This window comes from Pyrus communis, chromosome 3 (genome assembly GCF_963583255.1).
Source record: "Pyrus communis chromosome 3, drPyrComm1.1, whole genome shotgun sequence".
NCBI lineage: Eukaryota > Viridiplantae > Streptophyta > Magnoliopsida > Rosales > Rosaceae > Pyrus > Pyrus communis.
In genome coordinates, this window is record NC_084805.1 from 17,970,623 (window position 1) to 17,983,642 (window position 13,020).

A 13,020-nucleotide genomic window follows, 5' to 3' on the forward strand; every position below is an offset into this window, starting at 1 on the left:
CAGTAGATAAAGTAAAAGGCCCAAGCAAAACAAGAGAAGCAACCCAAGATATAACGGGACGCCCACACAAACTTAGGAGCATAGACAGAAAACACAAACAACAAAAAAACCTATTCTGAAGCAGCATAAACCAAACTGCCACCGCCCCTACATCCTTGAAGGAAGCCAAACTCTGAACTAAGAAAATAGACACCAGATCCAAAATCCCCCTTTACAAACCCGTGCAAATATATACAAACAAAGTATCATATGGATAGAAAGTGAGGCTACATAACGTGGCAGAGGCCACAAAATACTTAGCCTCGATGAGGATCTGACATGTCGGTTAAGGAAGGGGAAGTGAGGGAGGGAAATGGATTTGATATCCAATTTCAGATCAGAGCCTGTAAATTCGAGCTCATGACGGGGTGGGGATGGAATATTATGGTTAAAGAGGAGGAAGGAAGAAAAGTAACAGAGAGAAAGCAGTAAAACAGATGAAAAACACCGAATTAGGGCCATGAAGCCCGAATCCCGAATCTGAGACAAGCTCAAGGTAATTGAGACTAAGCTTAAGAAAGACTGGAAAGGGGAAAGGAAGAGGGCTTGAGAAGCTATAAGGGGGAAGGGGCAGAGGAGATGGGAGGGGAGGAAAAAAAGGAAAAAGGGCAGAAGAGATGGGAGAAAAGGAGGAGGAAAAGTAAGAGGGGGTAGTGGCCTGTGAGAATGAGGGAAGGAGAAGAAAATAAGGGTGGGTTTCCCCCGGCACCTAAGCCAAAGGCTAGGGCCAGTGGCAAAAGAGATTCCTGAATTAGTGTTTCAGCAAAGAGTGAGGTTTTTTTTTTTTTTATTTTTATTTTATTATTATTATTATTATTATTTTTTATTTTAGAAAAAGAACCTAGAAAAAGATCTCTTACTAAAATTTACGTTGAAAAAATTCCCAACTAAAAACTAAATTTTATAAATGAATATCATAGATATAAGTACTTGGTGTATCTTCTGCAAATTTATGGTCATTAGTTGATGAAAACTTCATATAAGTCCAAATAAGGCCCTATGTGGTGCTTGCCTTGATGGAGACTGAGTTTGCTACTCAGAGAGATGTGTATGGTTTCACCAACCAACGTCTTACGCCCCCACATAGGAGTGAGAAATAGTTTGTCTCATCTCCAAAATTGCCTCTTTCATTGTTACGCCCCCATATAGGAGTGAGAAATAGTTTGTCTCATCTCCAAAATTGCCTCTTTCATTGTATAAGTACTCTTCATCTTTTATTCTAACTCTGTTATGTTTTTAACACAATATTTTATAATATTAATATAATAATTAACGTAAAATTATGAGATTATTAGAGAACCCAATATTGCTTTGAGAAAATCTGCATAATATTTCTCTTATTGGATTTGACTAAGCACCTAGATGAAATAAATTTATTTTTATGTAACGTTGTATTGTTACACATGATTCACGTGGCACCACTCCACGCTTTGTAATTGCATTTCAAGCTAACTGTGCCACCTGTCATCCCCATCACATTAAAAAAAAATTCATTGTGACAGAAACACGGATGGTATATCATGTGTTTTTATGTAAGCAGTGAGAAATTTTATTTTTTAAGTTATTAACCTTTTAACACACATATCTCATTATTTATATAATGACATGTGATATATCATTCTATGTGCCGATCACACTGAAAAATTTCTCCACCACATCGAATATCCTTTCCGGATAAGATTCCAACCAAAAGTAATCGCCCCCTCAAACCTCCCCTACTTAGGGTGCATCCTCATCCCACAACTGTTGGATTTGATGCCAACATTGAAAACAACCAGTCTATATTTGTTTGGAGTTACCAAGTTTGATGCACATCTAAGAACATTTCCAATAAAAATATCAAAAATTAAATATCAAGTATGTGTCAATGTGGGAGTTTCTCTTCTTTCAACCTACATAATTTTTTAAGGACCTCTTTTAAAAAGAAATTAATTAAAACAAATTTTCACAATTTATAATTTATGTATTAATAAGATCTACATAATAAAATAATTAAAAAAATTGACCGCACCTTTTTTTCATAAGATAAATTCATGTAAGATTGTCATAGAATTTGTTTCCACGTTAACATTTAAGGGGTTTTTTGATATGGATCCAAAGTAATTAAAAATTAAATCTATTTCAAAATTCAAAAATCATTAAAAATTAAATCTATTTAAAAAATAGCCTATAAAATTAAAGCTATTTCAAATTTTCCCGAAATTTAATTACGTGACATCGAATTTGACAACCCTTTTGAAAATGATTTAAGGTGCGCATCATGGACATTTGTACATTTGCCGCGTTTCCCAACACAACACAAAACAAAAATTAATCTCCTTATATTCTTATAATTGAATTTATTAACCCGATTAATTAAGTACGGACATAGAGACGGCCGTTGATGGTAGAGCCGGAAACGGCGTCGTCAAACCCAACCCAGCGGCATTGGGCTGCAGATACAGGAGCAAAAATGGCCGACTCTCTTGAGTAGGCTTTCTCCGTCATCGGATTCACGGTTCGTTTGTACGGACCGAACCACTTGTTCTGCATGTAACGATTCTTCCGCCACGGAGGCACGGAGAGATCCGTACTCCTCAGCGATCTCTTCGCCGCGTCGCTCGTGACCCGCACGATCCGCTTCAGATCCTCCGAGCTGCCTACGAAGTCCCTCGGCAGAAGCTGCAGCAGCCGCGAGTACTGGCTCGACGGCCGAGCTATTTCAAACTCGGCGGCGAAGTCGAGGTCCACGAAGTACCTGCTCTGCCACGTGGAGGAGCCGGATGGGACGGGTACGACGTCTATGAACTCGTAGCTCCCGGCGGTGATGTTGCCGGAAGAGGTCCATTTCGTCTTGCAGATCGCCGCATTGTGTCCCAATCCTCTCAGAAACGACATCACGCTCCGCCGCAGAGTGGACTCGCTGCTTGGGCCGCCGTTGGACCTCAAACACGCGAAAGCCTCCGCTGCCTGGGAAACGTGAGAGCGGAGCAGCTTCAGGTACGAATCCGCATTTCCGGAAACGGCAACGGATCTGAGGACGGAGTCGATCGCGTCCGTATTGGAGCCCGATTCGACTCGTTCCGAGTCCGACTCGTTGTCGGGAAACCCAGCCGCGGACGACTCGTCGTGGTGGAGGAAGTCGTGGACGAGCTCGGAGAGGGAGTCGTAGTCGCCGGAGTCCTCGCTTTCTTTGCTGGTGTCACGAAGTCCGGAGCTGTATCCGCCTACTAGTCGATTTTTCACCCGGTCATCGAGCGGGTAAGTGATCCGTTTCGATCTCGTTCTAACAAAACCAGCCATTGATGATCAAACAGTTTCTCCTTCCTAGTTTTATTACAGTAAATCGAACTCAGGATAGGAACGATCAAGTAGTTCTTGAAAATTATGAATATGTGAGAGGAGTTTATATAGCGATGGAAAAAGTGGAAGGGTTTGGAGGGAATATAAAAAAAGGGATATTCGGTTTTTAAAGTGGTCACTGTTGGGGAGGGAGGATATCCGAGAGGGATCGAGTGAACAGGTGGCGGCATATCCAGTGGCACCTGCGGTGGTTTATTCGATTACGTGACGCGGAGGCTCTGACCGCTTGATGGTTTTTGTAGGGTAGGGGTTTGTCGCCCACGAGACCGGCACGTGATTTAATGGGTCTTCGAATGTGGAATTTTGGCAGAGGATAATCAAGTCGAGATGGATAAGTAGTAGAAAGATGCTAGAATCATCTTACTCAACACCTAGTATTTATACACATGGGTATATGTAACGAATTCGATATTAAATTATTATATTAAAATTATTAAGTAATTTAATATAAAATATTTATCATTTAGCGTAGTTCTATTACTGTATCAAAAATTACTTTAGTCTAAAGAAGCTGGCAAAATTGCATTGTAGAAATGAACAGTGTTTTGAACCACATTTCAGTTTATTTACAAGATTACCACTCGGATGCTTTTAACCAACTTTCACTTAATTTACAAAATTGCCACTCAGGCTTAAAAACCTATTTTCAGCCGTCGGCTGCATTTCACGTTTGACTCGGCGAGAGAGAGAGAGGAGGGGGACAGCACGCCTGACAAATTGGAGAGAGACAATCGCTCGCATTTTTGACTCGGAGACAGCTGGGTGTGCCTCTGTCGAGCGGAGAGAGGGGGACAGAGCGACTACAGAGGAGGGAGACACAGGGCCTGACAGATTGGAGAGAGATGGGAGCTACGGGTTTGTCTTTGTCTCTCTATGTGCCGCTGATCTTGATGCCGCGTGTTGATAATCATGGAAAGGCAGGGGTGCGATGGTCGTTTTAGTCTGTAGGGTTTCGAACGGATTGGGTGGGTTAGGGAGACTTTCATTTCCTTTCTTTCTGTGAGCTGCAAAGGGACTTGGGGATACCATGCCGTCAGGAGAGAGAGCGGGAGGGAGAGAGATAGGGATTTGGTAAGGGGAGACATGCGGCTTGCAGCGATCCACTCTGTTGGCATCTCCCTATAACCGAGTAGCTTGGTTTGGATCGGGCGATTCCGGAGGCCCTGCCATCGAGGTTAGTCTGAAGCGATTCCTATCCTATTGACTTATTGCATGTCAAAATCTGCTTTAAATTTGTGATTTAATATAATTGGGCTTTAGAAAAAAAATTCATGATTTTGTCTAATCCAATTGAATGATTAGAAAAATTTTCATTAAATTTCTGGGTTCCTGGGGGTTTCTGAATCGTGGTGCTGAGAGAGATTGGTTTCTTTAATTGCTAATGAAATTAGCTTCTAAACGTTCATAATTTGCCTTCTTTATGTTCGTTCTATATTTTCTTTGAGTTAAGATATATATATATATATATATATATATATATATATATTAAAGAAGGCATAAAAAAAACTGGACATTTTTATGATATTCTCTGTAATATTAAAGAAGGCATAAAAAACTGGACATTTTTATGAGATCTGGGTCTGTATGGGTCAAAAGTGAAAAATTACATGTGAATTTTCGACTCCGGATTATTTATTTATTTGGGTATGATAATGGTATGCAAACATATTGTTGCTCTTCGACTTCCGATAATTTATTTATTTATTTGGGTATGATTGACGGGGAAACATATTTATTTATTTATTTGGGTATGATTGACGGCGAAACATATTGTTATTACACGTGAATTTCAAATGTAGGCATAAAAAACTGAATATTTGTTTTAGGTCTGGGGTTCTCTCTGTTAATTGTTGTAATTATGTTTATTTTCACCGGTATGTTACGTACTGAAAATATATCCTGTTTTATTAACTTCTCTTGCAATTTGAAAGTGTATATAATCTGCATTGTTCTTACTGGTGGTATGAAATTATGTGCAGCGTCAAGGGGGAAGAAGCGAAAGAATGACTCTGTCTGTAAGGTATACCTCCGGGTCATTATACATATCTCTCTGTTCATATTATTTCCCTTTCATTCTTGCTAAATTATTGGGTTATTATATTTGTGTACAGATATTAGTGTATTTGTTAATTGGATTTCGATAATTGGAGTTCAAATATTACATTGTTATAGAGATACCAATTTCTCATATGATTGCAATTTGCATGTAGATATGTGTTATCTGATTCAATCACAAAATTTGTATCCCTTTAGCTAATAGTATGTTCATTTGCTGAACTGGGTTGGCTTCAGTTTTAGGTTTTATTATGCGGTATGCAGTTGGTCAATTCTTGAACATATTCTCAATTTAGAACGAGAGAAACTAATGATTCTTCTGAATGAAAATGTTTCAGATGGGTTTCTGTAATGCAAATTTCGTGATGTTCATAACGCTGATTTGATTCTCTCATAAGAAAGGATCTCCTCTCTGGCTTTCTGGGCCAAGTCATCGAAGCTCTCTCTGTAAGTAATTTCTCACCATTTTCATCATATTTACCCCCGTCGTAGTAAAATCGGATTTCTTTGGTTAAATTGATTGCGCCAATCAGTTCATTTGCTTTCAATTTCTTAGTTCTCTGCTTGGTTGCTGGGAAAGTGTAGGAAAAATGATTTAAATTTACTTCCTTTTATGTTTTCGACTTCAATCTTCGTAGTAATTGTACCTAAATAAGCTGACTTTTGTTACAGTTTTTATGGAATTCCATCTTCTTTCTGTTATCTGATTGATCTAATTGATTTAAAATGTATATAAAAAGTGACTTGATTTTGTTTTTTGCTCTGTTGACTTCTGATTCTAAACTGTTTAATTGGATTCATTATCAAAAAAGCTGATTTTTTTAAATATTTATTTATTATTATTTTTTTTTTAAAGAAAAATGATTCTTGAATGCACAATGTTGATAGGTTTTTATTGCCCATCTCAAAGACTGATAAATTCACTTTTGGGGGAACATACATGCCTAAAATTTTTTTCCTGTGCTGATTTGAGCTGCAAATGTACGAGGGTTGGTCTGAATTGACGATCATAGATTTTGCGTATGCAAATGTATACTAATTTAGGATCTTGAGCATTGTGGTGGTATGATCTCATGATAAAATGTCCAAGAATATATGATTTTTTTTTTCTTTTGATTCAGTATCATGACTCAGTTGCAAAGCACTAAACATTGTAGTTAAATACTTGCATGCTAATGGTTTGGTGTAATGGTAACTCATTTAGAGAGAGAAAGTGGCAGCAGTAGTGGGGAAGGAAGAAGGACTATTCATGTTTCTGTTATCATTTTTGCCATTCGAAGCTCTGGGGTTTGGCTTTGGCTCTGTTAGCTATTGAGGTAATTATTAATTGTAATTTTTTTTTTTCAGTATTCGGTGAGTTTGATCATATGGGTTTGACCATTATAAACAGGTTCACTTTTTAGGGTGGGTAATTTTGTGTTAGAAGTGTGTAAGTTTGGGCTTAGAAATGGGTTTTCTGTTAAAATTTCATTTTTGTGATTTTGGGGGTTTTGTTTCAAGCAATCTCATCCTTTTAATTGGACTTATTCCAAATTTTATTGGTGGGTGTTGGGTGCTTTTGAATTTGGTGAAATTTGTGATTTTTCAGTGCTTCAATGGTGTTTTGGAATGATTGGTATTTTGGTGACAAATGCAACTAATTATGTGGATCTTAATTTGATGATTCATTTCTTTCACTCAGTGTGTCAGGAAATGAGTTCAACCATGGATTCATATACATTGAAGTCCACATCAAATTTGTCTGCTCTCTGACTTGATTGAGTGAGGGAGGAGGGATACAGCGCAGAGAGAATATGACGGAAATTGAGGAGGAAGCCCAAGCTTTCAGAGAGTTAGTGAGATCTGAAGCCCATGCCTGGATGAACTGATTTAATTTGAGCACACAGAGCTCAAATCTGGTGTTCAAAAATAAGGCGGAGGCCACAAAGTTCTCAAATCCAAGATGAAAAGGTATAATCCAAGCCTCTGCAACTATTTGTCTCCTTGATATATATATATGCCATTAATTGTTAAAACAATATCTTCGTATGATTTTTTTTTTTAAGTTTATATTTTTGGTCTGCGTCTATTCCCTCCACTCTCATCTCTCTCCTCCACCACACCTCCCCCCCTTCCCCCCCCCCCCCCCCCCCGAGGCGCGCATCCCATCTTTGTCGTTGTCCATATTCTTCTCTGTGAATCAATGTCAATGTTTAATTTTCATGGGAGGTGCAAAAAAAATTTGGACTTTTTGTGATCCCCCAACCCCACCCCCACATATAATTGGCTTTAAAGGGTTCTGGGTTCTGTAGATTCTGTTCATTATTTCAAAGTATTATTATTTTTTTTAGAAATTTGAAAGATTGTTTCAAACATTGATATATAAAAGCAGTGCAATTTGGCATATCAAATCAACCTGCTGCTTTCTTGGGACTCTAATTCTTAGGTGAGTTCTTCTGTTTCTCATTTTATTGATGCTTTTTGGTTTTCCTTTCATCTAGGTTCTGTAATTTTCATATAGTTTTTTGTTCTTTTGATGCATTTGCTACTATGATCTTCTAACTGCTGAAGTTTCTTCAGTCTGGTATGTCATTTTAACGGTTGGAATTCCACAATTTGATTAGTTTTGATAATTTCCGAAAGAAGAAGAAGGCCATGTGTCCAAGTTTTAAAAGGCACACTTTGTAATGCTTCAAAATTTCATGCTTTTTTCAGGAATTCAGACAGGCAGGATGCGGATACTTCTGACTTTATCGAGGTTAGTGAATTATGTTGTTTCTCCACGGGGTGCAGTTTTATTGTTACACTTTGTAAAGCTTCAAAATTTTATGTTTTTTTCAGGAATTTAGTAGTCCCCATCATCATCAGTTTGTCTGCTATTGCAGTTAGAGAAGCATTCCACAGAAGAAGGCGGGGTTACACCTTCAGTTTATTCGTGCAAAGAACCAGTATGTCCAAAAATATATGTTACTCGATTCTTAAAAACTTTATGGCATGACAAAATAAATTTACAAATTGCTAATTTTTCTGTTTTGTATAAAATCTTTGTTCACTCTACCTGAATAGGTACACATGTTAAGTTTTCTTTCATCTTATCTTTGGCACAGAAAGCACCATCAAAATTTAAACTTTTTTTTTTTTTTCATTCGACTGTTGAGGAAGGGATTGTTGTTGGTGGATGAAACCTTTAGGTAATTATCTGTTGCTTATTGAACTCCCCCAATCATGAGTTTTGACTCAGAAGAGGATTTTGATGATGACAGATACTGAATTAAATTTTGGCTCAAATTGTATTGAAAATTGCAGTTCGGAGCAATTTTTATGAGGAAGAAGGATGAGTCCCAAACATATGTATGAATTTAGTCAATTTCTACATGCTCCATTCAGTAGATGAATTGTAAACATATGAATTTCAAGCACCTGAATTGAATAGATGCTTTTAATTCTTCTCTCATCTAAACCTTAGATTTTTCTGCAATTTTATTTCTATGTTGTTTATATCATTGTTGTTTGAATATATGGTTAAACTTATTTCATTAATTCTTGATGCCGTGTGTTGATAATCCTGGAAAGGTAGGGGTGCGATGGTCGTTTTAGTCTGTAGGGTTTCGAACGGATTGGGTGGGTTAGGGAGACTTTCATTTCCTTTCTTTCTATGAGCTGCAGAGGGACTTGGTGAAAGCATGCCGTTAGGAGAGAGAGCAGGAGGGATAGAGATAGGGATTTGGTGAGAGGAAGGCATGCGGCTTGCAGAGAGGAGGAGGGGAGAGAGAGGGGGAGGAAGGAAGAGTGAGAGCGATAAGGATTTGGTAAGGGGAAGAAATACGACTTGCAGGTAGACAGAGTCATAGGGGTGTACGATTCAAGAGAGAGAGAGAGGAGATTGAGTTGTTGCATCACTCTCACTACCTGCACTCTTGAGCCATGAAGGCCTGAGATTGAGGACAAAGGCCATGGTTGCACAGAATGAGATTTGAAGCCCATGACAGCCTCAGCTGATTGAGGTGAGGAGTCGTTTTCAAATCTTTTGTGCTTTAGGATTAGGTTTACAAACTCTATTCATATCATGCAGCTTCAAATTTGAAATTGTGATTTTGGTCAGCAAGAATTCTAGGGTTTGTGACGTTTACACATTTTAAATCTCCTTTTGTCTTCCAATTCTCTCTACTTTATTGCTATGTGATGTAACTCTTATTCTGTATATTTTACTGACCAATCGAATGTGCAAAGATAGCGATTGAAGCCTTTTGTTGCTGGGATATCGTTTAGAGGTAAAAACCCAGCTTCCTTTTTTATTTTTTATTTTATTTTTCTTCTTTGTTTAAATCTATTAGTTCTACTTAAGGAATGAATTATGATCAGAATTTGTTTCAAGGAATGCGAGAGTGAAATTCGAGAGAGAATGTGATGAATCATATTAATGTAGAGAACCAGTGCGCCGACCAAAGACGTTAAGGCTACTCTCATTGATAGCAATTGGGGCTTGATATAGGTTACTTTTCGATATTTAGGGTTTAGGGTTGAGCCTCAAACATGGCGGATGCGTACTGGATGACAAAGACAGAGAGAGAGTGAGAGAGAGAGAGATTTGGTGCGGATCTTTGATTCCGGAGTGGGAGTTTGATAAAGAATGTGACTTTAAGATGACAGTTTTTGAAATTGTGTTGTGGGCATGTGTGAAGCTGAATGATGCAACCTTTGATCTCTCCCATCTGAATAAAGCTTAATTTTTATATTAAAATGTAATAATATTCAAATGTATACTAAGTTTCTCGGTAGCCAAAACAGACCCTTTACATGATTTTGTGTAGAATTCGTTTAAAGATTTAAAATTTCTCCACTTTGTTAATGGGTTTGATTTTTCCCCATCTGTTTTGCAGTTTGAGTCTACTGAGTTCTGTGGATTCACTCAACTGCAATCATCTCTTCTGCAAGTAATCTCTACCTTCATTGTTATTCACATATGAATGTTAGGTTTTATTTGGATGTATTAATTGTCATTGGCAGTACTATAAAAAACAATCTTTCTGTATTATTCTAGGTTTAATATCTAGCTTTTTAGTTGTATATTACTTATATGGGTCTTTAACTACAATATCAAATTTCTTACCTTTTTTCATGTTTTTACTTTTAACTTACTGATATTTATTTTAGAATGTGGAATTATATCTAATATTTGTTTATTTCCTGACTGTCTTAATCCCTCACTGTCTCTAGATTTTAAATTTTGGTAAGAACCATGAAAATGACTGAAAAGCATGATGTCGTTTTCGAAATATATATTAGTATCCCCTTCTCACCCAAAAGCCAAAATCAGGTGGCTTGATTTGAGGTGTTTTCAGATATTGTAATTGAATGAACAATTAGGTTACACTTTAACAAAAATGTGTAAAAAGGGTTGATAACCACATCTTTAAGAGAGAAGTACTATTTTGTCTTTGATAGTTGTCAACAGATTTGTGGCTGAGTCAATAACATGCTCTGAGTCTGGAATCTTTGCTCCTCTTTTGCATTCCCAAAATTTGTTTCATGTAGCTTGGGAAGAAAATTTTGAGCATGGGTGCAAGATCGTTTACATGTAAGACCATTTGCTCATGCAATTTGGGATGCTCATTTTGCAATCCCACAATAGAAAAAAAGTTTAAAGTCTTAATTGAAAACGTTAATTCCCAGCCATTTATAACAGGATAGCTTTTTAAGTGTGAATAATCATATTGTTTGTTTCACATTGTTGTATAACCATTTGTGTTGAAGATTAGCACTAAACAAGTTATGTAAATCCAATCAACTCTTTACATATAGAAGGTTCTGCAAATATAACTAAGCTACCAACTAATACTTAGTAGTCAAAGTACTCCAATGTTTGGAGTCATCGGTAAAATAGGAGCAACTATATTTTGGGCATCTCTTAATATGTATATAATATCAGTGTACATAGTCAAGCTATAAACTACTACTTTATACTTTATACAAACCCTAAACCCTTCTGAGTTCCCACATATTTTCATTGTTTCATTTATACATCTATTGGAGGATTGGAGAGGATTGAGAGGCAGATGAGTGAGACTTCTGATGGTTACACAGAAATAAATGGTCTCTCGCATCTTGAACCAGATTACTCTGGGTTTGGCAGGTATAAATAATTCTAGCCTTTTTTTAGAGGAACTACGCTTTCCATATCAATCAGAATATTCTGTTATTAGAAGCAATTACATTGAGTTAGGCCAACTAAAATGGCTGGACAGAAAAAATGGTCCTAATTGTTCACTCTCTAATGATGTTGGCAAGTAACGTTGATTGTTAAAAACGCTGGTGGTGCTTCTGTTTTCCACAATGTAAGCCCAAGATTATGCGATGGTGCTCAATTTGGATTTATTGCATGGCTAGAAATATGATCTTGCAGTAAGTGTTGAAGACAGTTATATGCCAAGGTATTGATGATTTCGAATCCCAGTTTAAAAACAGTCAGATTTATATATATTTTGCATCATTATAATTAGTCTACTTGGGTTAGCTTAAGATTACAGAGAACAGCCTACTACAAGGGGGAATAAATCTTTCTTATGGCATGCATATCCATATATAGCAAGCAAAGTTTCACTTCGTTGGTTCTTAGGCATTAGACCGTCTTTCCTTTAGCTTATAATTAGCTGCTCATGAATTCTTGGCATCTTATTTTATTCTTCTTATTGGGGTGTTTTACAGCACCGTAGATTTTTTCGAGGAGCTTCCTCAGTTTGTTGTCAAGGCTGATTCAATTTTAAGTAATATTTATGGTGTAGATTGGGAAAACAAACTTGAGGTATCAATTTTTCAAAGATAGTTTATGCTTGAAATTAGCCCTGTTTTTATATCTTTCAACATTCTGTTTTTTTTGGAGTTACTATGTGCTTGAAAACTTGCTGAAACAACAATGGAACAGTTTTTTTGTTTTTTGTTAACTGCTGAAACAGGTGCCAGGCCTACAGGCCATATATTTTGCCACCTTAACTGTAAGGGCAAAATATGTGTGGACTGCATCTTGCTTCTGTTTCTTACAGAAATAGGCGTCCTACATTTTTTTTTCTTTGAACATTAGTGCTTGAAAGCTTAGCTGCTGAAACAAAAACAGAACACTTCTAATATTTTTTATTAACTGCTAAAACAGGCGGCTGGCCTGCAGAATATATAGTTTGCCATCTTAACTTCAGAGGCAATATATGTGTGAACTACATGTTGCTTCTGTTTCTTATGGAAAGAGGATTTTTTGCAACCACATCTTTTGTAATCAAGAACGTTCAACTTCGTCCTGTTAATTGTACAATGCCTTTTCATATCAGCTATGTTGAATATATATAAAAACCAAGCTGCTTATCTTACCAACCCCTTTCACTGATCTATCCTCCTGTTCATTCATGATTATATTTAATTTATTCAAGTTAAATGTGTTTTATTCATGCAATTAAGGTTGGTGCATTCAAGTCCCGCAGCAACGCGCGGGCATATTTTCTAGTAAAAACTATAATGCTAGCGCAAAATTTAAGAATGTGGTAACAAAGTAGGGTACGCATGCGTAAATGTTGGATGCTAGCACTGCTACAGTTGCGAAACAATCCTCCGATATTT

At 37.1% G+C, this 13,020-nt stretch overlaps 1 protein-coding gene and 2 long non-coding RNA genes across 8 annotated transcripts; 2 read left to right on the forward strand and 1 right to left on the reverse strand.

The window, feature by feature from the left end:
• Positions 1–2,241: 2,241 nt before the first annotated feature.
• On the reverse strand, positions 2,242–3,377 carry LOC137730322 (uncharacterized). Its single transcript, XM_068469391.1, has one exon. It carries the CDS (start codon positions 3,319–3,321, stop codon positions 2,395–2,397), a length of 927 nt encoding a protein of 308 aa, XP_068325492.1. The 5' UTR covers positions 3,322–3,377; the 3' UTR covers positions 2,242–2,394.
• Positions 3,378–4,065: 688 nt separating this feature from the next.
• LOC137728024 (uncharacterized) lies at positions 4,066–9,531 on the forward strand. 4 transcript variants are annotated; one of them, XR_011067915.1, is made up of 10 exons: positions 4,066–4,555; positions 5,361–5,401; positions 5,775–5,883; positions 6,641–6,752; positions 7,118–7,386; positions 7,805–7,861; positions 8,131–8,173; positions 8,257–8,363; positions 8,574–8,606; positions 8,722–9,531. It is a non-coding gene; the product is annotated as an uncharacterized lncRNA (long non-coding RNA). The 4 variants fall into 4 exon arrangements; XR_011067913.1 differs by lacking the exons at positions 8,574–8,606; positions 8,722–9,531 and having other exon boundaries at positions 8,257–8,561; XR_011067914.1 differs by lacking the exons at positions 8,574–8,606; positions 8,722–9,531 and having other exon boundaries at positions 8,301–8,561.
• On the forward strand, positions 9,532–12,699 carry LOC137728023 (uncharacterized). Of its 3 annotated transcripts, none has more exons than XR_011067912.1 (3): positions 9,532–9,686; positions 10,296–12,217; positions 12,369–12,699. It is a non-coding gene; the product is annotated as an uncharacterized lncRNA (long non-coding RNA). The 3 variants fall into 3 exon arrangements; XR_011067911.1 differs by having other exon boundaries at positions 10,296–10,349; positions 11,449–12,699; XR_011067910.1 differs by having other exon boundaries at positions 10,296–12,699.
• Positions 12,700–13,020: the final 321 nt, after the last annotated feature.

Excerpts from the sequence above, each read along its gene's own strand:
- LOC137730322 (XM_068469391.1), bottom strand. The coding sequence starts at position 3,321 with ATGGCTGGTTTTGTTAGAACGAGATCGAAACGGATCACTTACCCGCTC.